The sequence below is a fragment of the Panthera pardus genome, unplaced genomic scaffold (assembly GCF_024362965.1).
Source record: "Panthera pardus isolate Hobbes unplaced genomic scaffold, ASM2436296v1 HiC_scaffold_11, whole genome shotgun sequence".
Classification (NCBI taxonomy): domain Eukaryota; kingdom Metazoa; phylum Chordata; class Mammalia; order Carnivora; family Felidae; genus Panthera; species Panthera pardus.
In genome coordinates this window covers 79,146,586-79,171,689 of record NW_026526666.1, presented here as the reverse complement: position 1 = coordinate 79,171,689, position 25,104 = coordinate 79,146,586, and the positions used below count along the sequence as shown (strand labels likewise).

General features: G+C 36.6%; 1 protein-coding gene across 3 annotated transcripts in view; it reads left to right on the top strand.

Moving 5' to 3' along the window:
- The window catches only part of LOC109255442 (protein argonaute-3), a 114,207-nt gene that overhangs the window by 2,670 nt on the left and 86,433 nt on the right, over positions 1-25,104 (top strand). For 2 of the 3 annotated variants that reach the window (XM_019430131.2, XM_019430130.2), the window contains exon 2: positions 16,570-16,741. In XM_019430131.2, the coding sequence (XP_019285676.1) occupies positions 16,570-16,741 (172 nt within the window). Of the gene's footprint in view, positions 1-16,569; positions 16,742-25,104 lie in introns of those variants that run through there. The other variant, XM_019430132.2, reaches the window with a different exon arrangement.

The window sequence follows — 25,104 nt, the reverse complement described above, 5'->3', positions numbered from 1 at the left end:
TTTTTCAAAGTTTTGTGTGTGTGTGTGTGGAGATTCTTAGGAATTATGACAGGATATTTTATTTTTTTATTTTTTATTTATTTATTTATTTTAAACATTTATTTATTTTTGAGACAGAGAGAGACAGAGCATGAACAGGGGAGGGGCAGAGAGAGAGGGAGACACAGAATCCGAAGCAGGCTCCAGGCTCTGAGCCATCAGCCCAGAGCCCAACGCGGGGCTCGAACTCACGGACCACGAGATCGTGACAAGAGCCGAAGTCGGACGCTCAACCGACTGAGCCACCCAGGCGCCCCTATGACAGGATATTTTAAATGCTAGTTGTTACGTGGATACATAGAAAACTTAAAATTTACATTGGAAGACTTAGGGTACAAATACTATATAATTGTTTCTCACTAAAAGTTAATATTTGTTCTTCCTTTTTGCACGTAATACTTAAAGCGACTTTTAAGGGTGTCCTGTACAACGTACTGATTTGATTTAGTACTATGTGAACTTTGATTTAACCCGAAAAGGTGGCACAGTTGGGTTTTTAGCTATAACAGTAGTTTTGCATTTTTTCCTAGAGGTACTTCCGATGGAACACTGTTTTTTATGGTTTAGTTACATTTGGACTAAAAGTACACATTTTGTTTTTATTTACAAAGGTTTTTTTAAAAAAGTAATCTCTGTACACAACGCGGGGCTTGAATTTACAACCCCGAGATCCAGAGTCGTGTGCTCTACTGAGTCAGCCAAGCACCCCTAAAAGCATATGTTTTAATTCCAAATAAAGTGTGAATAGAAGCAGAAATGTACATTGAGATATGAGTTCTCATGAGTAGCAATTTTTAGGACATTAATACTCTAGTCTGTATTTTTAGGTAAAGTCAGACTACTGTTTAGGGTAGAAGGAAACGTACTTAGTTGCAATGGAAGAAAAACACTGTTACTTTAAATTAATGATAGGCAAAGTGATTTGACGTGTTTGGTAGTTGTTTTATACAAGGGGTGACTAGACCATATTAATGATACTCTTAAATTCATGTTTGGATCTGCATAGTAGTCTTAAGCCTCTACATTTCTTTAATAATAAAAATCTAGAAAAATCATTCAAGAACAAGTTCCAAAGGAACAGAAGTTGCATATATGGAAACTAGATTTGAATGAAATGAATTAAAGTTGTAGATTCAAATTAACTAAAATATATAATGCCATTAGGTTCTCAGTTTAGTATCTAAAATAATCTTTTTAAAATCACTTTGGGATGTAAGTTTTCTCACTTGTAGATTTTTGTCTTGAAGAAAAAAAAATGTCAAAATGCTGCTCTGTCCGGAGAATATGAATTTTGGAGGTAGAAAAGGTTTTTCTACTTGGTTGCTACTTAAATTTTAGCTTGTGCTGTTCTTGAGTGGCCATGATAATTTTTTCCCTAGTATTTGCTGCTCTTGACTGGCAGTGGGACTTACAAAAATATGCGTGATTATTTTGATTTGTTTTAGAATTTAATTTCTCTGATAGTGATAGAACACCCTGAGGGAATATTGAAAAGGAGGCAAGAAACAATTTTGTTCTTCTCAACAAAGATTTAAAGGAGAAAAAGAACATATAGGTAACTCTCAAATGTAATTTGATTAACATGATAAAGACCTTTAAAAATTATCCGTGATTCCATCACCCTGATCACTTTTTAAATTTCTAAGCCAGATTTCAAACTAGTAAATCTATTTTTAAAAAAATAAGGAATTAAGTAATTGAGGAAAGTGGCTAGAATGAATGAAATGATTTCAAGATGCTACTCCCTTTTGCTCTTTTGGAGACTACTATGTACTAAATTGTCAACTTAGATTTAATTCATATTAATTTATATTTTCCAGTGGGAACATTGTATTTGTTTGGTTCTATAAGCCTGGCCTGAGAGCATGCAAAGAGGCCTGGGGCCCTGTAAAGGGATATTTCCTGGAAGAGTTCTCTGTTGTATATGGAAAAACCCTAGTTTAGAATAGAATTCTTGCTAAACTGACATAAACTATTGTATTCTAGTTGAATACTATGTTGCTTTGTATCACAAGCATCTTTTTCACATTGATTTTTATAGTCTTTAAATACTTGAGGGTCTATCTGAAAGATGAAGTAAGTAAATATTTTGTTAATCTAACAAAACATTTATGATACTTAAAACTAGTATCTAAAGTAATTTATAGGGGATTTTTGTTTTTGGTTTTTTTTAATAGATGAGGGAATAAGGTGAGTGATAGTTCTTTTTTTGGGAAAGAAAAACTAAAAATATAACTTAAGAATAGTATCCTTCCCAAACCTATTTAGTGTTCATTTGTTGGAATAAACAGTATTCACCAGACATTCCTACTTCTAATTCAGTTGTCTAGGATACCCAATAGACCCCCATTCTTGGCTCATTAACAAAACAGATGTGAGAAAGAATATTGTGTGGTTTTTCAACCATAATGGTTATGCTGTTAGGATACATGAACAGCCTTTCTGTATTTGGAGTTTCTGTAGTTTTCTGCCATTATCTGTGTTAATATTAACAACTTTCTTTGACTAATCATTGCTTTAAAAAAAAAAAAAAGACTATTGAGATTTAGCAAAACCATGTTAAACAGTGTTTTTTCTTAATGTGGGTTTTTTGTGATTTGGTTAAAATAAAAAATTATTTTATGAAATACATTATTATGAAATAATAGTGAAATAACTAATAAGAATTCTTTGTTTTGTATCATCCAGTTTTTTCTACATTATAAAACTACATTATTTCTAAATTGTCAAGTTTTTGAGAAATGAGAAGGTATCTACAGAATATAAACATGAGATATTTTTGTATTTTTCATTTGTGGAAGGAATTTTGCAAGAAAATATTCTCAATTGTAGATTTACATAATACTATTTTTGAATCATTACCAATACTTGATATTTTAACTGAAGTTCATTAGTGTGTCTCAGAATTAAAAAAAAAAAAAGGTTAAAAAATAGATTGCAAAATGGGTTAATACCTTAGCAATGAAGTCTTTTTTTTTTTTTTTCCACTTTTTGAACAAGAAAGTTCTGCCTTCTAAATTAGGACTTGATCTATCTGAATATTTAACATAAACATGGCATTACTCTAAAATTACTCAAAAATTTTTTATGTAATTTTTTTTTTTTTTTTAAGAAAGAGAGTGCTAGCCCGGTAGGGGCAGAGCGAGAGGGAGACACAGAACCAGCCAGGCTCCAGGCTCTGAGCTGTCAGCACAGGGCCTGATGTGAGGCTCAAACTCACGAACCATGAGATCATGACCTGAGCCACCCAGGCGCCCCAAAAATTTTCTAAAATTTTTGCTTGGGTACTCAAAAAGTTTTTCAAAAGCTACCCAGCCTTTAATTCTGAAATAAATCTCGATGCATTTCCATAGGGCAGGACCTACTTGGGCCATGTCCTCCCTTGTTTTCAGGGGGCACAATGCCTTTTTAAAAATAGTTCCCCAGTACTGCCATCTGAGAAATTTTACCCTCAGCAGGCTGAATCTTCTACAAGTGATTATTAAGCTATAGTGAATATAATAAATGTAATATGGTAATAAGTGCACTGTTTGTATAAGTTCATCGAATGAATAGGTAGAATTAGTATGTGGGAGGTTACTAAAATCTCTTGCTAATGTTTACTGCTTAGCTTTGTGGGTATATGTAGTAAACAGTCATTTTATTATGTCAAATTTTGAGGCCAACACAATATATTTATTTTTCCAGAACAAAAATCGAATGTTTTCCTGACTATAAAATAAAATATTATTTTATTTATTTTTTTAAATGTTTTTTTTTTTTTTTTTATTTTTTTTTCAACGTTTTTTATTTTATTTTTGGGACAGAGAGAGACAGAGCATGAACTGGGGAGGGGCAGAGAGAGAGGGAGACACAGAATCGGAAACAGGCTCCAGGCTCCGAGCCATCAGCCCAGAGCCTGATGCCGGGCTCGCACTCACGGACCGCGAGATCGTGACCTGGCTGAAGTCGGATGCTTAACCGACTGCGCCACCCAGGCGCCCCTAAATGTTTATTTTTGAAAGCACACACACAAGTGGGGAGAACATAGAGAAAGGGGGACAGAGGATCCAAAGTGGGATCCATCCTGACAACAGAGAGCCCGATGTGGGGCTTGAACTCCAGAACTGTGAGATCATGACCTGAGCCAAAGTCGGATGCTTAACTGACTGAGCCACCCAGGCACCCCATATATTTTCAAATCTAGTAGGCAATATATGTATTTGTTAAATAAATGTGCTTCACTGGAAGTATAATTTGTTGTGTTGACAGAATTGTTTCTTCATCAATTTACATTAAAATATTTTTTGGATACTTAAACTTGATTTTATAATAACAGTAGTTTGTTACATTGCTTATTCATGAAACAATTTTGGTCTTTTGCCAGTTTGTATAAATAACACCCAGCAAAATAATGGAAAACAATTTGGGTGTGTGATATAGTGCACAAAGCATGGGTTTTGGAGACAAATCCTGGCTCTTAAATTAACTGACTTGATAATGATGTGTCATTGTAGATTCAGTGATTGTAACAGATGTACCACTCTGGTGTGGGGTGTTAATAGTGAGTGAGGCAGGCTAAGTCTATTTAAAAGAATTAACTGACTTTGGGCGTGCATTTAATCTTCCTTAACCTTAATTTCCTTGTCTGTACAATGGGTGGTAAAAAAGTATGCAAGGGAAATGGTACTTCTCTTCCTATTTTTTAAGACCTTTTATTATAGAGAATTAAGGGTGTATACAAATAGGCAGAATTACATAATAAGCTACTATGTACCCATCATTTAAACCCAATAATCCTCATCCACATCCAGTTGTGTCCCTTCCTGTTTCCCATGACCTTGTACTTTTTTGAAGCATATTCTAGTCATAATGCTATTTCATAAATGTCTACTAAGTGCTTATAAAAAATACAGAGTCTTTAAGTAAACCATAGTACCATTCTCATTGCAAAATAATAATAATATTCCTTTATATCAAATATCTGGTCAGTGTTCAATTTCTACTTGTCTCATATATTATACTTTTGTTTCTAGTTTGGTTTATTTTTTCATTTTTGAATTCAGATCCAATAAGTTTCACACATTGTGATTGATATGTCTTTTAAAAATACCAGTATAATTAATGTACAGTGTTATATGAATTTCATGTGTACAACATAGTAATTCAATTCTGTGTGTTAGTACTCATAAGTATGCTCTTAATTCCTGTCACCTATTTCACCCATCCCCCCCCCCACCTTTGGTAACCACCAGTTTGTTCTCTTTATTTATATTTAAGAGTCTGTTGTGGGGGCACGTGGGTGGTTCAGTCGATTGAGCCTCCGACTTGGTGTCCAACTTTGGCTCAGGTCATGATCTCATTGGTTCATGAGTTCAAGGCCCATATCAGGCTCTGCACTGACAGTGCAGAGTCTGCTTGGGATTCTTTCCTTCTCTCTGCTCCTTCCCCACTTGTGCTCTTTCTCTCTCTTTCTCTCTCTCAAAGTAAATAAACTTGAAAAATTAAAAAGGAGCATTTGGGTGCCTTAGTCAGTTAAGCGTCCAACTTCAGCTCACATTGTGATCCCATGGTCTAAGTTCAAGCCCCACGTTGGGCTCTATGCCAACAGCTCAGAGCCTGGAGCCTCTTTTGGATTCTGTGTCTTCCTCTTTCTCTGCCCCACTCCCCTTGCGCTCTGTCTCTCTCTCCCTCTCTCTCTGTCAAAAAATAGACATTAAAAAACCAAAAATAGACATTAAAAAAAAAAAAAGAAAAAAGCATTGGGGCGCCAGGGTGGCTCAGTCAGGTAAGTGTCCGACTCTTGATTTCAGCTCAGGTCATGATCTCATGTTTGTGAGATTGAGCGTGACGTCAAGCTCTGTGCTGAGTGTGGAGCCTGCTTGGGATTCTGTCTCTCACCATCTCTCTCTGCCCTTCACACGCACATGCTATCACTCTCTCAAAATAAACATTAAGGGTTGGCTTTAGCTCAAGCGGTTACTTCACCTGTGGTTATCAAAATAAACTTTAAAAGAAATTAAAAAAACTAAAAAAACATACTTTTAAGGTTTGGTTTTTTTGTCTCTTTTTTGTTTTGTTTCTTCAATTCCACATATGTGTGAAATCATAAGGTATTTGTCTTTCTCTTTCACTTAGTATTATACCTTCTAGATTCATCTATGTTGTTGCAAGTGACAAGATTTCATTCTTTTATGTGGCTGAGTAATATTCCATTGTATATATACTACCTTTTTTATCCATTCATGATTGGTATGTCTTTTAAGTGTCTTTTAATCTGTAAGTGTTCTATAATTCTTCCTTATTCAGTTTATGGATTGTTTGTCCTTTTAGAGTTTCTCACAGTCTGGATTTTGTTGGTTCCATCTTCATGATGTAATTTAACATGTTTCTTTGTTATTTTTAATTTTTTTTCATGGTTGTTTATTTTAGGAGGGAGAGTTTGAGCATGCCAGTGGGGTAGGGGCAGAGAGAGAGAGGGGGGAGAGAGAATCACAAACAGGCTATGCTGTTAGCATGGAGCCCAACAGAGGGCCTGATCTCATGAACCTAAAGATCATGACCTGAACAAAAATCAAGAGTTGGTCACTTAACCATCCGAGCCACCCAGGCTCCCCTAACATGTTCCTTTGAATTTACTGTAAACTACTAGGACCTAAAGTCTTGATTATATTCGGGTATTCGGGCCATTCCTTTTGAAGTTACTCCAGTCAAGGTTTTGTCCCTACCACTCTGTTGAAATTGCTCTTAACAAGGTCAACAGAGTTTGCTAAACCTAATAATCAATTCCCAAATCTTCGTTTTATTTGGCTTTATTTGATTATAAGTTGCTTCCTTTTTGAAATCCTCTTTTTCCCACTTTCTCCAAGTCCTCAACCTTACTGGATATCACTTTTCTGTCTCCTTTGCTATGCCCTCTTCATTTCCCTAATCTCTAAACATTGGGAGTATCCCAGGGTTTAGAGTTCTTCTGTATCCCACCACAGAGTGGGTAATCACTAATCCAGTGGTTTCAAATACTGCTAATATGCTAAGGACTCTCACGTTTATGTCTCTAGCTGGACCTCTTCCTTGAACTTTATACCTATCTAACTGCCTATTAGACACCTAGTTGTATAGACCTCTCAAATTTAGCATGTCCTAAAAATCCTCTTGATTTCCTCTCCAAACTTGCTCCCATCACTTTTTCCTAATTCAGTAAATGACATTTGCATTCATTCAGTTGCTTAGACCAAAAAACAAAACAAAACCCTTGAGAGCTCTTTTCTCTCATACCACACACCTACTCCGTTAGCAGTTCCCATCAGGTCTACCTTGTAAGTATTTTCCACATCAGCATCTTTCCCCCAACTGCTACTTCCCCAGCCCTAGCCAACATTATCCTTTGTCAACTAGCCTACTAACTGGTCTCGCTGCTTGTACCTTTACAGGCAGTTTTTAATAAAGCAGCCTGAGCGATCGTTTAAAAAAAAAATTAAATCAGATCATAATGCTTCTTGAACCAGAACTCTTGTTGGTTTCTCATGTCTCACAATACAATCCAAAGACCTCATGATGGTTTACGAATCCTGTATGATCTGATCTCCCATTATCTCTCTGACCTCCTCTCTTACTCTCTTCTTGCTCACTGTGCTGCAGGCATAGTGGTCTCTTTGCTGTTCTTCACCAAGCAAGCTTCTGCTTTTTCCTTTATATTTGATTTTTCCTCAACCTGAAATGTTCTTCCAGATGTCCATGGACATGAGAAAACATGACTTGTTTTCTCACTTCCTCTGTTTTCTGATTACTTGTCACCCTTTCAAAGAGGCCTTTGACAAACCTGTCTAAAATGGTTAACTACCTATTTGCTTTCAACCCCTCCTTCTATCCCCTTAACATATTTTATTTTTCTTTGTAGCACTTACTACTACCTGATTTGCAAAAAAGAAATGCAGTGTAATCTGCTCCCCCCAACCCTCCCATAAAAGCTTCATGAAGACCAGGTCTTTATTAATATTATGAAAATTATTGTTCACCTGAGCCTGAACAATGCTTGATAGTTGGAGGCAATAAATATTTGTTGAGCAAATTAATGAGTCGATGAATGATAGACTTTCACCAGATGTTAGTTTTTAGTGTAGTATAATGATTAAAAATGCAGTCTCTAAATCAGACTATTTACAAATCCTGACTTTATCACTTTATAAGTGTGAATATGTTTTTTAATCTCCCTGTGCTTCAGTTTCTTCATAATAATAGTACTTGCCTCAAAATTATATTATGAGAGATCACAATGCATTTCGAATATTAATAACACAGATTAGCTATTGTTGTTAATGTTAACTTTAAATATTAAGGTGGAATATCCCCCCCACAATATATTAGGAACTAGTTAAAGCAGATAACTGACTTATTATTTAATCTGTGTATCTATAAAAACTTGAATATGGGGTGCTTGGGTGGCTCAGTCAGTTAAGTGTCTGGTTTCAGCTCAGGTCATGATCTTGGGTTCAAGCCCTGTGTCGGGCTCTGTGCTGACAGCTCAGAGCCTGGAGCCTGCTTCATATTGTGTGTCTTCCTCTCTGCCCCATCCCCCACTCACACTCTGTCTTTCTGTTCCTCAAAAATAAAAACATTAAAAAATAACTTGAACATAATGTTCAATAAATACTTAAAGTAGATATGACTTTTTATGTTTTTGATTATAAAGTTTTATTTATTTAAGTAATCTCTACACCCAGCATGGGGCTTAAACTCACAACCCTGACATCAAGAATCACGTGCTCCTCTGACTGAGCCAGCCAGGCACTGCTTTGTTTTTTATTTTTAAAAAAAATTTTTAATGTTTATTTATTTTAGAGAGAAAGAGAGAGACAGCATGCACAGGGAGGGGCAGAGAGAGAGAGAGAGAGGAAAACACAGAATCCAAAGCAGTCTCCAGGCTCCGAGCTGTCTGCACAGAGCCTGATGTAGGGCTCGAACTCACAAACTGTGAGATGTCTCAAGCCGAAGTTGGATGCTTAACTGACTGAGCCACCCAGGTGCTTCTGTTTTTGATTTTTTTAAAGATTATCTGGGTGGGGGGTACCGGCCTGGCTCAGTCAGTAGAGCATGTGTTTTTATTTCAGGGTCGTGAGTTGAAGCCCCACGTTGGGCATAGAGCCTACTTTAAAAAAAATTAAAAAGGAATTATCTGGGTTAAGCATCCAACTTCTGCTCAGGTCATGATCTCACGGTTGGTGGGTTCAAGCCCTGTGTCGGGCTCTGTGCTGACAGCAGTTTGGAGCCTGCTTCAGATTCTGTGTCTCCCTCTCTCTTTGCCCCTCCCCCACTTGTTCTCTCTCTCTCTCTGCCTGTCTCTCTCTCTCTCTGTCTCTCACAAAAATCAATAAACATTAAAAAAATTAGAAAAGGAATTATCTATAGGAGCAGTGAGATTAATGAGAATTGGGGATATAGAACAGCAAAATATTATTTTTAAGCCAATCTTGATAGTAACCGCATGTAAATAAAATAGCAGAAAAAAAAATTTTAACACATAAAAGGTATTTTGAAAACGTAATGCCTAATTCTAGAGAGGGTAAGAGAGAGAGAGCTGGTGATAATGATGTGTTCCCATGACAGTTTGGCAGTAAATATCAGGAGTCAGAAAAACAGTTCTCTTCCTACCCTTTGATTTTGTAAGTCTACTTCTGAAATTGATATGAAGGGGCAAAATTTCTATATACCTGTTTCCCTCTGTACTCCCCCCCCCCCAATAGTAGGTGCTTAATACAGGATGGTGCACTTAGTATATTGTGTGACATGTGGTACATGCCTGTTAATATTTGTTGAAAAGCTATAGTTTTTTTTATGACTTAGTGCCAAGCACATCTACAATGTATAGTTTTATCTCATTTTTTAAAGCATTTATTTTTGAGAGAGAGAGAGAACGAGCCGGGGGAGGAGTGGAGAGAGGGGGACAGAGAATCCCAAGTAGGCTCCGTTCTGACAGCAGAGAGCCCTATGCAGGGCTCAAATTCACGTACCACGAGATCATGCTAAATAAGGATTTACCAGAAAGAAATTAAGGAAGCAATATCATCTACAATTAAATCAAAAAGAATAGAATGCTTAGGACTAAATTTAACCAAGGAGATGAAAGACCTGTATACTGAAAATTGTAAAACATTGATAAAAGACATCGAAGAAAACACAAATAAATGGAAAATGCTCTTGGATTGGAAAAATTAACATTGTAAAAAGGCCCATACTACCTAAAGCAGTCTACAGGTTCAGTGCAATGCCTATCAAAATTCCAATGGCATTTTCCACAGAAGTAGAGCAAACAATGCTAAAATTTGTATCAAACCACAAACCACAAAAGACCACAAATAGCTAAAGCAGTCTTGAGAAAGAACAAAACTGGATGCATCATGTTCCCTGATTTCACATTATATTACAAAGCTGTAGTAATCAAAACAGTATGATATTGGCACAAAAAGAGATACATAAGTCAATGGAATAGACTAGGGAATTCTGGAATAAACCCACACATATATGGTCAATTAATATTCGACAAAGGAACCAAGAACATGCAGTGGGGAAAGGACAGTCTGTCTCTTCAATAAATGGTATTAAGAAAACTGGACAGCCACATACAAAAGAATGAATTTGTATCCCTGTTTTTTTTTTTTTTTTTTCTAATGTTTGTTTATTTTTGAGAGAGAGAGTGGACAGAGCATGAGCAGGGGTGGGCCAGAGAGAGAGGGAGACACAGAATACGAAACAGACTCCAGGTTCTGAGCTGTCAGCACAGAGCCCAACGTGGGGCTCAAACCATGAACCTTGAGAACATGACCTGAGCCAAAGTCAGATGCTTAACCAACTGAGCCACCCAGGCACCCCGAAATTGTATCCCTATCTTATGGCATACACAAAAATTAATTCAAAATGGATTAAAGACTTGAACGTAAGACCTGAAACCATAAAACTCCTTGAAGAATACATAGGTAGTAAACTTGACATCAGTCTTGGAGGTGATTTTTTAAATTTTCATTTGCATGGAATATATTTTTTCAACCTTTCACTTAAAATCTTTATGTGTCCTCACATCTGAAGTGAGTCTCTGGTAGGCAGCATGTAGATGGGTCTTTTTTTTTTTTTTTTTTTTAATCCATTCAGCCTCCACTGTATGTCTTAGTCCATTTACAGTTAAAGTAATTATTGATAGGTATGTACTTAATTGCTCTTTTGCTAATTGTTTTCAGGCTGTTTTGTAGTTCTTCCCTTCCTTTCTTCTCTGCTCTTGTCCTTTGTGCTTTGATGATTTTCTTTAATGGGTGCTTAGATTACTTTCTTTTTATCTTCTGTGTATCTACTGTAGGGTTTTGCTTTGTGGTTACCACAAGGCTTCATGACTTTTTCTTTTTTTTTTAAGCACCAGCAGTGCATTCCCTTCGTAGGTACTTAGCAGGCTTTAAAAAACTTGTGTAGAGCCCCTGACTTGGTTGGGTGTGCGACTCTCCATCTTGGGGTGTGGGTTCAAGCCCCACATTGGGTGTAGAGATTACTTAAAAAAAATGTTAGGGGTACCTGGGTGGCTCAGTGGGTTAATCGTCGACTCCAGTTAGGTCATGATCTTGCCTTTTGTGAGTTCAAGCCCCACGTCTGGCTTTATGCTGACAGCTCAGAACCTGGAGCCTGCTTCAGATTCTGTGTCTCCCTCTCTCTCTGCCCCACCCCTGCAAACACTCTGTCTCTCTGTCTCTCTCAAAAAGAAACAAACATTTAAAAAAAATTTTTTTTTTTAATCTTGTATGTGTGATGTCTGGTATTCTACCAATTGCATTGTAGTGTAATTTGAAACTTCTTTACACATTGTCTTGCTTTAAAGCAAAAGGCTGTTTTGGGGCATCTGGGTGGCTCCGTTGTGCATCATGATCTCGTGGTTTGTGAGTTCGGCCCCGTATTGGGCTCTGTGCTGACAGCTCAGAGCCTGGAGCCTGCTTCGGATTCTGTTGTCTCCCTCTCCCTCTCTCTCTGCCCCTCCCCCGCTTGTGCTCTCTCTCTGTCTCTCAAAAATGAATAAATGTAAAAAAAATGTTTTTTAAAAAAAGGCTGTATTGAGTTTGGGGGACTTAGTGTAAACGTTTGCTGTATAAAAATAATTTGAAAAAATTGTATCGGAAGATGTTTAAGCATATTCTAAGAAGTTTAGGGCTCCTGGGTGGCTCAGTCAGTTAAGCTTCCAACTTTTGATTTTGTCTCTGGTTATGATCTCCTAGTTAGTATGATCCAGTTCCACGTCAGGCTCTGTGCTGACAGCATGGAGCCTGCTTGGAATTCTCACTGTCCCACTCTCTGTCCCTCCCCCACTTGCATGCATGTGCTCGCTCTCTCTCAAAATAAATGTTTAAAAATAAATAAAAATAAAAACGAGGAGGTATTTTATAGGAAAAAAAATCAGTTCTGTGGTGTATGCCTGTAATTACCGGGCCAAAATGGAAGAGAAATGGAAACCTAGAAAAGTAATGACCTTAAAAGCCACTTTTTCCCTGAGGGCATTTGCTGGTTTTGGAAACATTAAGTTTTGATGCCTTGAAGGTGTGGAGTGAACAGAAATTAAAGTCCAGAGTCTGCATATGAGAGTATACAGGAGACTTCTATGCCATAAGCTGAGACCCTCAAATGCTATGCTCAGGGTGAGAATAATCTTGAAGTGGACAACCCTTACTGGAAGCCTAAATTGTAAACTTGAATTTATTTTAAGTTGTACTGGACAGGTAGTATTCCCAGGTACCTGACAGAAACAAATGCAGACCTTTTCTTGAGGAATATATTTTTATCCTCGTTCTCAAATTATTTGTGCAAACTACTTTTCGAGTACAAGGCCCATCTAGATATACATGCTAACAAGATACCATGAGCAAGAAAGACAATAATGAAAACAAAATCATAGACTTCAGATATTGAAGCTATTGGTTGCAAATTATAAAGCAAATATTTATAAACAACTATATTTACAGGGCTGTTACTACAGCCTGTTACTACAACTGGGTTGGCTGTAGAATCCATGCGTGCAGGCTACTGAAGGCAAATTTTAGAGGTGTTTGAAAAAGATAAAAATAAAAAATGAATAAAGAAATAACAGAAGAAACCCTTCTGCAATACTGATCTCAACTGAAAACTGAACATATATTATGTTCCAAGCAAATCTAACAGAGGGAGAACCACATGAGGACATATTTACGGATTTTCAAGTCTCAGATATAAAGAACGCATACAGAAAAAGAAATCCATAATAGCAAATTTTAGATGAAAATTTAGATGGAAATTTGAAGATCAAATTGTTAAATATGTAGGTTCAATTTAGGTTGTTTGTATATGAAGGTAACAGACATTCTTTAAATGTGCAAGGGCTTGGGAAATCTACTGCCCTCCCCATGCCTTTTTGTGTAACATTACTTAATGACAGCATTAGAATAACAAGACAAATTTGAAACCTCAAGAAGGGAGACTATTGGAGTTGTAAAGGATGGGTAGTAATCAAAGAAACCATATAAATTTATATATTTATATTTATTATTTTTAAAATTAATTTTTATTTTAGAGAAAGAGCATGCAAGTGGGGGAGAGGGGCAGAGAAAGAATCTTAAGCAGGCTCCATGCTCAGTGCAGAGTCTGACATTGCTCGGTGTCATGACCTGAGCTGAAATCAAGAGTCAGACACTCAACTGACTTAGCCACCTAGGCCCTTCCATCCATCCATCCTTCTTCCTTCCATTCTTTCTTTGTTTCTTTTGTCTCTTTTCTTTCTTTCTTTCTTTCTTTCTTTCTTTCTTTCTTTCTTTCTTTCTTTCTTTCTTTTTCTTTCTTTTTTTCTTTCTTTCTTTCTTCTCTTTTGACACTTTTCTTTTTAATATTTTATTTTTAAGTAATCTCCACACCCAATGTAGGGTTCAAATCACAACCCTGAGATCAAAAGTTGCATGCTCTACTGACTGAGCCAGCCAGGTGCCCTGCTATTGTATGTTTTCTAATTTGATCCTGACAAGATTCAAAAGAAAGAGGCAGGTCAGGTATTATTCTCATTTTATAGATCAGAAAATAGAAGTTTCAGGGCTACTAATATTTGACAAAGATCAAGTGGTTAGATAAATGGCAGAACCACAACTATGACCTGGTCTAGAATTACTCATTGTTAGCTATGATGTTATCAGTATTATCTAGGTTAACAGGAAAGGTAATATCCTCATAAGAGGTTTTACCAAAAAAAAAAAAAACCTGATATAGGCAGCACTTCAGTGTACTTTCATCCAATGAAAAAAAGTTAATTAACCCAACTTTTAATTCCTGATATAAACTTGATTTTTGTGTGAAGCATTATCCCTTTGATATATTGCTAGATTTACTTTGTTAAATTTTTATGATTTTTGCGTGGATATTCATGAATGATACTGTTCTGTGATTTTATTTATTTTTCATAATGTTCTTGTAAGGTTTTACTATCAGGGTTTTTCTGGGATCATAAGTTGAATTGGGATATATTTACTTTTTTCCTGATCTTTGAAAGAGTTTGTATAAGGTCAGTATTATTTTTTCCTTTAATTTTTGCTGTAATTCTCCAGTGGAACCATCTGGATTTGGAATCTCTTAGTGTATGTGTGGAAATATATATATTTTTTAAAGATTTTATTTTTAAGTAATCTCTACATCCATTGTGGGGCTCAAACTCATGCCCCTGAGATCAAATGTTGCATGCTGTACCAACTGAGCCAACCAGATGCCCTCTGGAATTATTTTTAATTGTGGATTTCATTTTTTCAAATAATTACAGGACTTTTCAGATATTTTAAATGTAAGTTCATTCAGGTAACAGTTATTAATTAACTGAATTTATTGTTTGAATTTCATTTAACAAAGTTACAACATTTTGAGCTTTAAAATCTTAATGCTAGATATCACTTAAGGCGTTTTTTAAACTTTGATAAAGTATACGTAACATTAAATTTACCATCTTAGCAACTTTTTAGTATACAGGTCAGTACTATTTAAGTATATTCACATTGTGTGCAACAAATCTCCAGAACTCTTTTCGTCTTGCAGAATTGCAGCTATACCCACCAAGCAACAATTCCCTACCCTCCCTTTACCCAGCCCCTGGCAACCACCCTTGTATTTTTTGTCTCTGAATTTGGCCACAGTAGATATTAAATAAGTGGCATCATACAGTGTCCTTTTGTGATTGGTTTATTTCATGTAGCATAACATCCACAAGGTTCATCTATGTTGTAGTGTGTCAGAATTTCCTTTTTATAAGGTTAATGTTCCATTATATGTATATACCACATTTTGTTTATCCATTCATCCATCAGTAGACCCTTAGGTTGCTTCTTCCTTTTTGATGTTGTGAATAATGGTGCTGTGAACAAAGGTGTACAGTTATTGGGGTGCCTGGGTGGCTCATTCGGTTGAGTGACTGACTCAGCTCAGGTCATGATCTCACAGTCTGTGGGTTGGAGCCCCACGTCGGGCTCTGTGCTGACAGAGCCTGGAGCCTACTTCTGATTCTGTGTCTCCCTCTCTCTGACCCTTCCCTGCTTGCTCTCTGTCTCTGTCTCTCTCAAAAATAATAAGCATTAAAAAATAATAATGTGTACAGTTATCATTTCAATACTCTGAACATTCTTCTGGGTGTATACCCTAGAGTTGCTGGATCATATGGTAATTCTATTTTTAATGTTTTGAGGAGCCACAATATTGTTTTCCATTTTATAGTTACAGCAATGGAAGAATTCAAATTTTATATACTTTGGTATGTCAGTAACCTGTATTTCTCTAGTAATTTGCCTATTTCACCAAACTTGAAAATTTATTGACATAATGTTGTATCTTCAATATCTGTAGTGATACCATTTTTTTTTTTTTCACTTAAATTGGTCACTTAAGCCTTTTTCCTCCTCTTTTAAAAATCAGTGTTTCCTGGGGGCACCTGGGTGGCTCAGTTGGTTGAGCATCCAGCTCTTGATTTTGGCTCAAATCATGATCCCAGGGTCTTGGAATTGAGCCCTGCATCGGGCTGTACACTGAGTGTGGAGCCTGCTTAAGATTTTCTCTCTCTCTCCATCCTCCTTGCCCTCTCTCCCCCCTCCCTCCACCTCTGCCTCACTCCTCCACTTGCTCTTTCTTTCTAAAATAAAAAAATATCAGTGTTTATCTTTTATGGTATTTTGTTCATTTGTTCTTGTCCTTATTATGTCGTACTTTAAGTTCAGTACTTTGTTGTTGGTCTCACACTCTTTGGGTCTGATTTGTGTTTGCTCATGCTTGTCTGGGTTTGTGTGATTGCTCTCCCCTTCTTTCTACCCCTTTGAAAACAAGTTTTCACAGGTACCATTTTTTTGTTTGTATGTTTAAATGAGGAGAGTAAGTTGGGGAGAAAAAAGTTGAAGTGTTAGAAATGATAGCATCTTTTAGCACTAGGCTTCATCCATTATCAGCTGTACTAAAAATTCTCATATACTCTGATTGACAAGATTATCAAATGCAGCTTATAACTGTGTTACTCTTTTTTTACCCTCTCTTTGGCAGGACCCGTTGGGGCCCAGCCCCTACTCATGGTGCCCAGAAGACCTGGCTATGGCACCATGGGCAAACCCATTAAATTGCTGGCTAACTGTTTTCAAGTTGAAATCCCAAAGATTGATGTCTACCTCTATGAGGTAGATATTAAACCAGACAAGTGTCCTAGGAGAGTGAACAGGTAAGAATTGTGAAGTCATGGAGATTATTTTGCTGTTGATATTTGTTTGCTTTAGTAATTATGTTTATCTTTCACATTTAATAACAATAATAATGTTTAACAGTTGGACCAAGCACACATGGTAATTTGTTTTGAAATTGTACTTCAGGGGCGCCTGGGTGGCTCAGTCGGTTAAGCGTCCGACTTTGGCTCAGGTCATGATCTCGCGGTCCATGAGTTCGAGCCCTGCGTCAGGCTCTGTGCTGACAGCTCAGAGCCTGGATCCTGTTTCAGATTCTGTGTCTCCCTCTCTCTCTGACCCTCCCCCATTCATGCTCTGTCTCTATTCAAAAATAAATAAACGTTAAAAAATAAATAAATAAATAAATAAATTGTAATTGAGAGCTGTGATGTTGGGAAAAATCTACAAATAGCCTTGAAATTTTCTCATTATAGCATAAGCTCACATGTTTTCTCTGTGATAATAGAGAAGGTCCAGCTCCTTTTTACATGCTCTTGAAATCAGACTAAGCATATCTTTTCCATTGCTGTTGGTTAACATATCTGTGCTTTCTTTTTTTCTCCCCTTTACGTGCCCACCTTATTTATCCCTTTAAGATGATGGGATGGTAGCAGTAGTGGGTAGAAATAGTGGTTGTCATGTTTCATGCTTTCCGTTCTGGTCCTCAACTCCTGACTTTCCTTCCTTTTATGTAGGAACAAGTACATAATGATATAGAAACATTTATCATTATGCTTTTAGTAAGCTGCTTCTCTCAACCTCCCCCAAATGTATGTGTGTATGTATGTATGTATGTGTATATACATATATGTATGGTTGTGGTTTAGGCAATAAGGGAAGATAAATGGAACTTACGACATGGTGTACACCATGAAGGAGGTTCTAAAAAACAAAATAGGCGCCTGGGTGGCTCATTCGGTTAAGTGTCTGACTCTTGGTTTTGGCTTAGGTCATGATCTCACAGTTTGAGAGTTCAAGCCCGTGTTGGGCTTCATGCTGGCAATGGAGGCTGCTTGGGATTCTCTGCCCCTCCCCCGCTTACTGTTTCTCTCCCTCCCTCTCTTTCTCTCTCTCCTTCTCTCTCTCTCAAAATAAATAAACTTTAAAAAAAAAGCAAAACAAAACAAGACATATAGACAAAACACTTAGAAAACAGTGATACTCAACTTAGCATTTTGATTTATGCTATCAAATATCCCAGCCTTTTCTTATTCAATAAGTATTATTAAGAGTCTTCATTTAAGACATAGGTGGTTCTTGCTGTCAAGAAATTCATCGTTTAGGGGCACCTGGTGGAGCTCAGTTGTTTGAGCGTCCGGACTCTGGTCCGACTCTGGATCTCCCAGTTCATGGTTTTGAGGCCCATGTCATACTCTGTGCTGACAGCTTGGAGCCTCCTTCAGTTGCTGTATCTCCCTCTTTTTCTGCCCCTCCCCTGCTCTTGCTCTGTTTCTCTCTCAAAAATAATTAAACATTAAAAAAAAAAGAAATCCATCATTTAGATAAGACACATAAGAAATATGAAGTGAGGGGCGCCTGGGTGGCTTGGTCGGTTAAGCGTCTGACTTCGGCTCAGGTCATGATCTCACGGTCCGTGAGTTCGAGCCCCGCATCGGGCTCTGTGCTGACAGCTCAGAGCCTGGAGCCTGTTTCAGATTCTGTGTCTCCCTCTCTCTCTGCCCCTCCCCTGTTCATGCTCTGTCTCTCTCGGTCTCAAAAATAAATAAACGTTAAAAAAAAAAAAAATTAAAAAAAAAAATATGAAGTGAATGAGCGCTAAGAGACTTTGCTATAATGCGTAAAAAAAACAAAACAAAACAAAAACCAAACCATCATACGAATGTAATAATGTGGAGTGCAGAGTTCTTTCTGAGGTCACTCGCCTACTGTAAAATTTATTTAATTCCCTGTGGCCTACAGAATGACATCTCAAATTTAGTATTATATACCCTTCTTTGTTTGGCTCTAATCTATATCCTTTACCATATTCTGCAGTCTTACCTGGAATGCCCTTTCTGCCCTTATCTATCTGGCAAACTTCTATTATGTTTCAAGACACACCTTTTGAACTCTGTAGTCAGAGGTAGTTCATTCTTCTGTGACCTTATAGTACTTGGTGTACAATCCTGTTACAGTATTTTTAGTGTATATTGGTTACTTGTTGCTTTCCTCTTCTCACAGTATAATTTCTTCATGAAAAGCAATATTCTTTTTCATTATCTTTGTAGTGCTGATATTAGCTTGATGATTGGCACATAATAAATAGTAGAGTGAATGAAAGCTTATAAAAGTAAAATGAGATGAACATGATGGTGGGGGGGCAGGAAAGAGAACTGGACATTATAAAAGGCTATATTTACCCAGAGATTTTCAGTGTCCTACCCTTTTCTCTTAAGGTCCATAAGCTAGTCTTTGTCTTAGAGTCCTTCCTCTCTCATCTGTCTTTCTGCTAGCCATCTGCTTATGGGGACCCAACTATCTTCATGCCACACTCTCAAATTCCCTTTTTCTTGTTTCTCAAAACTGGGGTGTTAATCTGTAAATTTGAAGGATAATCCTGGCCCTTTTGATTGATGTCTAACATTTTATTTTATCTTATTTTTTTTTTAATGCTTATTTATTTTGAGAGAGAGAGAGAGTATGCACTCAGGATGGGCAGAGAGAGGGGGAAAGATAATCCCAAGCAGGCTCCATACTGTTAGAGCAGAGCCTGACTTGGGGCTTGATCCCTGGGAGCATGAGATCATGACCTGAGCCAAGATCAAGAGTTGGATACTTAACTGACAGAGCAACCCAAGTGCCCCATATTTTGTTTTATTTTTTAATATTATTCTTTTTTTTAAAGTTTATTTATTTATTTTGAGAGAGGGAGAGAGAGAGAGAATCCCAAGCAGGCTCTGTGTTCCACACTGAGCCCAATGCAAGGCTCAGTCTCACAAACCACGTGATGATGACGTGAACCCAAGAGTCAGATGCTCAGCCGACTTAGTGTTGGTAGATATTTCTCCTAAGGCAGATTTTTTTTTTTAAATGTTTATTTATTCTTAAGAGAGAGAGCAACAGAGCATAAGCAGGGGAAGGGCAGATCAAGAGGGAGACACAGAATCTGAAGTAGGTTTCAGGCTGAGCTGTCAGCACAGAGCCTGACGCAAGACTTGAACCCACGAACTGTGAGATCGTGACCTGAGCCGAAGTCGGATGCCCAACCAACTGAGCCACCGAGGCGCCCCTAGGGCAGATATTTCTGAACTCAATTCCTTACTACTGTCTTTCCCCCTTGCCCTGCCCAAAAGAGCCACCCCTAATTTTAGCAGTATATAGTAAAGAATTGTTGTTGGTTATTGATTAAGTAGGAGAATCATATGATGAAAATGTTAGGAAAACAAAATTGCTTTAAAGACAAAATGGGTTATAATTTAGAAAATAATGGGAAATGGAGGCTTGGGGCTTGGATGTCAGCTGAGACTTTTTTTAGTTTTTCAGAGTTCTGAGGGACTAGTGTAATATTAGGTTAAAAAAAATAACAAAATTATTTATTAGGTTTGTTCCTTCTATATAACTTCTTATTTTTGGTAGGAGTGAGGAAGTTATTTGTATATTATGTAAGTGTATATGAAATTGGGGTGCCTGGCTGACTCAGTCAGTAGAGCATTTGACTCTTGATCTTAGGGTTGTGAGTTCAAGCCCCATGCTGGGCATGAAGCCTACTTAAAAAAAGAAAGAAAGAAAGAAGTTAAATAGAATAGAATTTCACATGTGGATGCTCAACATATTGGTTAAGTTTGGGAGAAATGTATGTAATAATTTGGTGTGTGCATTCTGGTTTTAATTTACTTCCCTAATTATATTTTGTCTTACGGTTGTTTTGTCTTGTTATGTTGTTTGCCAGTAGGAGTAAAACATCTGTAATTTAGATGTTTCCAAATGGAAGTTTTTTATCCTGTATCTTTAATTTGAGTTTTCACAGGAGCTACAGGATTTCTTTGAGATTCTTAAAATGATATAAATCAACTTTACTCTTTGTTTCTTTGTTAATAATGACTTGATTTTATGTCAGCATTTGTAGAACTTACTGCCTTTATTCCTTCAAAAGAGTAACTTTTATCCTCACTTTTTGCAATATTGCTACATAACTAGTTAGTTAAAATTGTTGGTAGACTTCTGAAATTCATTCAGTTCCTACTTTTCAATAGCTAGAACTTGAGAAGTTAGAAGAAACTAGATACAACTAGACAATTCCTATTCCATATTAGCTAAACAGATATGGGCCAAAATGCCTCAGTATTTAAATCAACGGATAGGAGGTTTTTCTTGTCCATATGCCACATGCTCAAATATTTGGCACCATGGTATTAATCATAATAGTAGAATGATGGATTGTAGCCAAACAAGTTTCCACTTTAGTCATAGGAGTTTTCTTGGACAAAAAATACCCAGGAAATGCTTGTGAGTCATTTTTTGTGAGTCAACTTCTCTACTTCAGATTTTCTGTCTATTGCTTGTTTTGTCCTTTCCTCACCCCTTTAGGCTATGTGTGTGTTGTTTTTTTGCCCGCTTAATGATTTTGATTGAAAATGATCATTTGGTAAAAGAGCATGTTTGTTAAGCAGACTTTAAATGTTTCCAGTTTTTTTTAAGTGCATGGTCTCAATAACTAAAAATCAAATATTTTTAGAAATACTGACCTAGAGTATAAATTCCTTAACTTGAGGTTTTATGCTAGTTTGTCCAACTGCTAAATATGTATTGGGATAAACCTCAAATAGATTGTTATGTACTTACTCAAAATCATTAAGTAGTGAAATATATACATGGGAAAAATTGTATAAAAGCATGATTGTAACTGCAGGATCTGTTATTGTTAAATATGAAGTAAAGATTTGAAGGAATCTTGAGATGGTATTAGATTGTGGTTGAATTTTTTTGGTTCAGTTTTCTTTTATAAGTGAAACATTATCTTATACTCATTGTACTATTATCACTGTTACTCTTGTGTTGTAATTCGTGATATAGTGCCAAATATTTGTGCATGTTGCATATGGTTGTGGTGTAATACTGATGATTGAATTTTAGAAGAAAAAAAATAAATCTATATTGATTCCATTTTGGCTTTTAAATGGAAATCTCAGATCAGAGTCTTGGAAAGAACTCCCTTTCTGGTGTTATTAGGAATGTCATTGGCACAGTGTTGTAAATAAGTGATAAGCCAAGAGAGGGACATGCTTTTTTAAAATGATAACTTCATTTATACGAAATTCATGCACTATACAACTCACTCAAAGTGTGTAATTCAGTAGTTTTTAGTATGTTCAGAGAGTACAACTTTCTTGATAATTTCTTATTTCAAGTTTTTATTTAAATTCTAGTTAGTTAACATATACCACAATCAAGTTTTAGAACATTTTATCCTCCCAAAAAGAAACCCCATTACTCCTTAGTAGTCACTTACCATTGCCTCCCCACCCCTACCCCACAACCCCTGCCAACCACTAATCTACTTTCTGTCTCTACAGATTTGTTTTTTCTGGGTATTTCATATAAATGGAATCATATAATATGCGGCCTTTCGTGTGACTGACCTCTTTCACTTCACATGTTTTCAAGGTTCATCCATGTTGTAGCATGTATCACTACTTCATCCCTTATTATTACCAAATAATACTCCATTGTATGGATATTTTGTTTATTGATTGATTCATCAGTTGATGGACATGAATTGTTTGCGCGTATGAATAATGCTATGAACGTTTGTATACAAGATTTTGTGTGGACATGTGTTTTCATTTCTTTTGGGTGTATTGCTAAAAGTGGAATGATTTGGTAACTCTGTTTAGTCTTTTGAGGAACTGCCAGACTCTTTTCCAAACTGGCTGCATCATTTTACATTCCCACTAGCAGTGTATGATGATTAAAGCATCTCTGCATCCTTGCCACCATTTGTTATCTATCTTTTTAATATAACCATCCTAGGAGTTTTAAGTAGTGTCTCATTGTTATTTTGATTTGCATTTCCCTGATGGTTGATGATGTTGGGCATGTTTTCATGTACTTATTGGCCATTTGTATATGTTTGGAGAAATGTCTATTCAGGTTCTTTGCCCATTTTTAAGTTGGATGTTTTGTCTTTTTGTTACTGAGTTATAGGAATTTTTTACAAGTATAGTTAAAAGTGCCTTATTAGATATAATGATGTGCAAAAATGTTCTCCTTTTCTGCATGTTGCCTTTCACTTCCACTTTCTTGACGTTTTCCTTTGAAGCACATTTTTTATTTTGATGAAGAACATTTAATTTTTTCTTGGGCCAGTTGCCCTTTTGGTGTCATATCTGTAGAGGAGTATACTTCTGATTAAAATGATTTAGAGAACATACCCCAGAAAACACTGCTGGTGAAAATCAAACAATTGTAGTTTTGAGTATTTAGCTATCTTGGAGAAACCGTACCATACAGTATATGTCAGTTAATAAGCATGTTTTATTTTCCTTGTTAATCGCTTGGAAGATAGGAAAGCTAACAAGTGGTGATTATTTCAAGTCTCAAGAATTCTTTTTTTGTAAGTTTATTTATTTATCTTGAGAGAGAGAGAGGGACAGAGAAGAGGGGTAGAAAGAGAGAGAGAATCCCAAGCAGGCTCTGCTCTGTAGTACTCAAACTCACCAACTGTGAATGAGATCATGACCTGAGCTGAAACTAGGAGTCAGCCACTTAACCTACTGAGCCACCCAGATGCCCCTGAAATCTCAAAAATTCTTTGAAGTAGCATCTAGATAAGTTACTCAGTAGTATTTAGTCACCTAGCTAATATTTCTACAATATATTTGAAGTCCAAAGATAGTTTTATAAGTAAATATATTTCTAAAGGGACTAGTAGGTAGGGTTTATTTCTAACATCTATTTGTGTAGATTTCAATTATAGTAACAGCTGTATAGTATTCCGTTATTGGTGTGGAATTTCCTTATTTTTAGTCTGCTACATTTTTTTTTTCCCTTAAATTGAGTTAAATCAATTTAAACCAATTATCTGAGGGGCACCTGGGTGGCGCAGTCTGACTTCAGCTCAGGTCATGATCTCATGGTTCGTGAGTTCGAGCCCTGCATCAGGCTCTGTGCTGACAGCTCAGAGCCTGGAGCCTGCCTCAGATTCTGTCTGTCTGTCTGTCTGTCTCTCTCTCTCTCTCTCTCTCTCTCTCTCTCTCAAAAATAAATAAACATTTAAAAAAATTTTTTTAAGTAAACCAGTTATCTGAATTTGCTATATAGTTGTACCAAGGTAGAATGCTGTTTAGTACAAGATTTAAAGAATATATGGACTCTGACTGGAATTACAATTCTAAATTCTGCAGTAACTTTTAAAACTTAAAGATCATTTTAAGATCATCCTGCTTTCATTAAGTGTTTCACTCACTGTGCCCCTTTTTTGTAAGATACAAAAAATGCAAGATACAAAAAGGTACAAGGCAAAATAAGATGATATCTGCTAGAGATTCCATCGTTTGTATGTAGTGAGAAATCCTGTGAGTTGTGCATTATGTGCTGTGATGAAAGAGTAATGATTCCTGCTTTTAGTTAGGGAGGAAGATGTGATACATGACATGGTATCTGAACTAAATAGTGGAGTAGGAGAAAGAATATATAGAGTGAACATAGCAAAAGCTTGACATATTTATGTAACAGAAATAGGCCAATATAAATACAGTAGCTCGAATCTAAAAATTTAGCCGGAGGGGAAGTTATGAAGGGTCTTAAATCCATGCATGCTGAGGCTTATGAATTCAGAAACCGTGAAGAGCCACTGGAGGCTTTGAGCAAATGAGAAACATCTATAGTTAAAAGCATAACTAATGGCAGTGTGACGAATGAATTAGAGAAGAGAATAACCAGAGTTCTGGAGAACATTGGGAAGGCTGTTGCAGTAGTCTAGATCAATAGTCTTCAAATCTTTGATTACTCATTCCCATTAGTTAATACATGTTTGACCATGGACTGAACAGTAAATAAATGTATATGCACACACATTTAAAGTTTTTAAATTTATAGAAATGTACTAGTATCCTAATGTATTACATAATTATAGAAAAATTCAAGGTGGGAAACAATATTTTGAAATAAACTATTTAAATTTTTTTTTTTTAATGTTTATTTATTTTTGAGAGAGAGACAGAGCATGAACAGGGGAGGGTCAGAGAGAGAGGGAGACACAGAATCCAAAACGGGCTCCAGGCTCTGAGCTGTCAGCACAGAGCCCGACGCGGGGCTCGAACTCACGGACCGTGAGATCATGACCTGAGCCGACGTCGGATGCTTAACCGACTGAGCCACCCAGGCGCCCCTGAAATAAACTATTTAAAAATATGTTTACTAA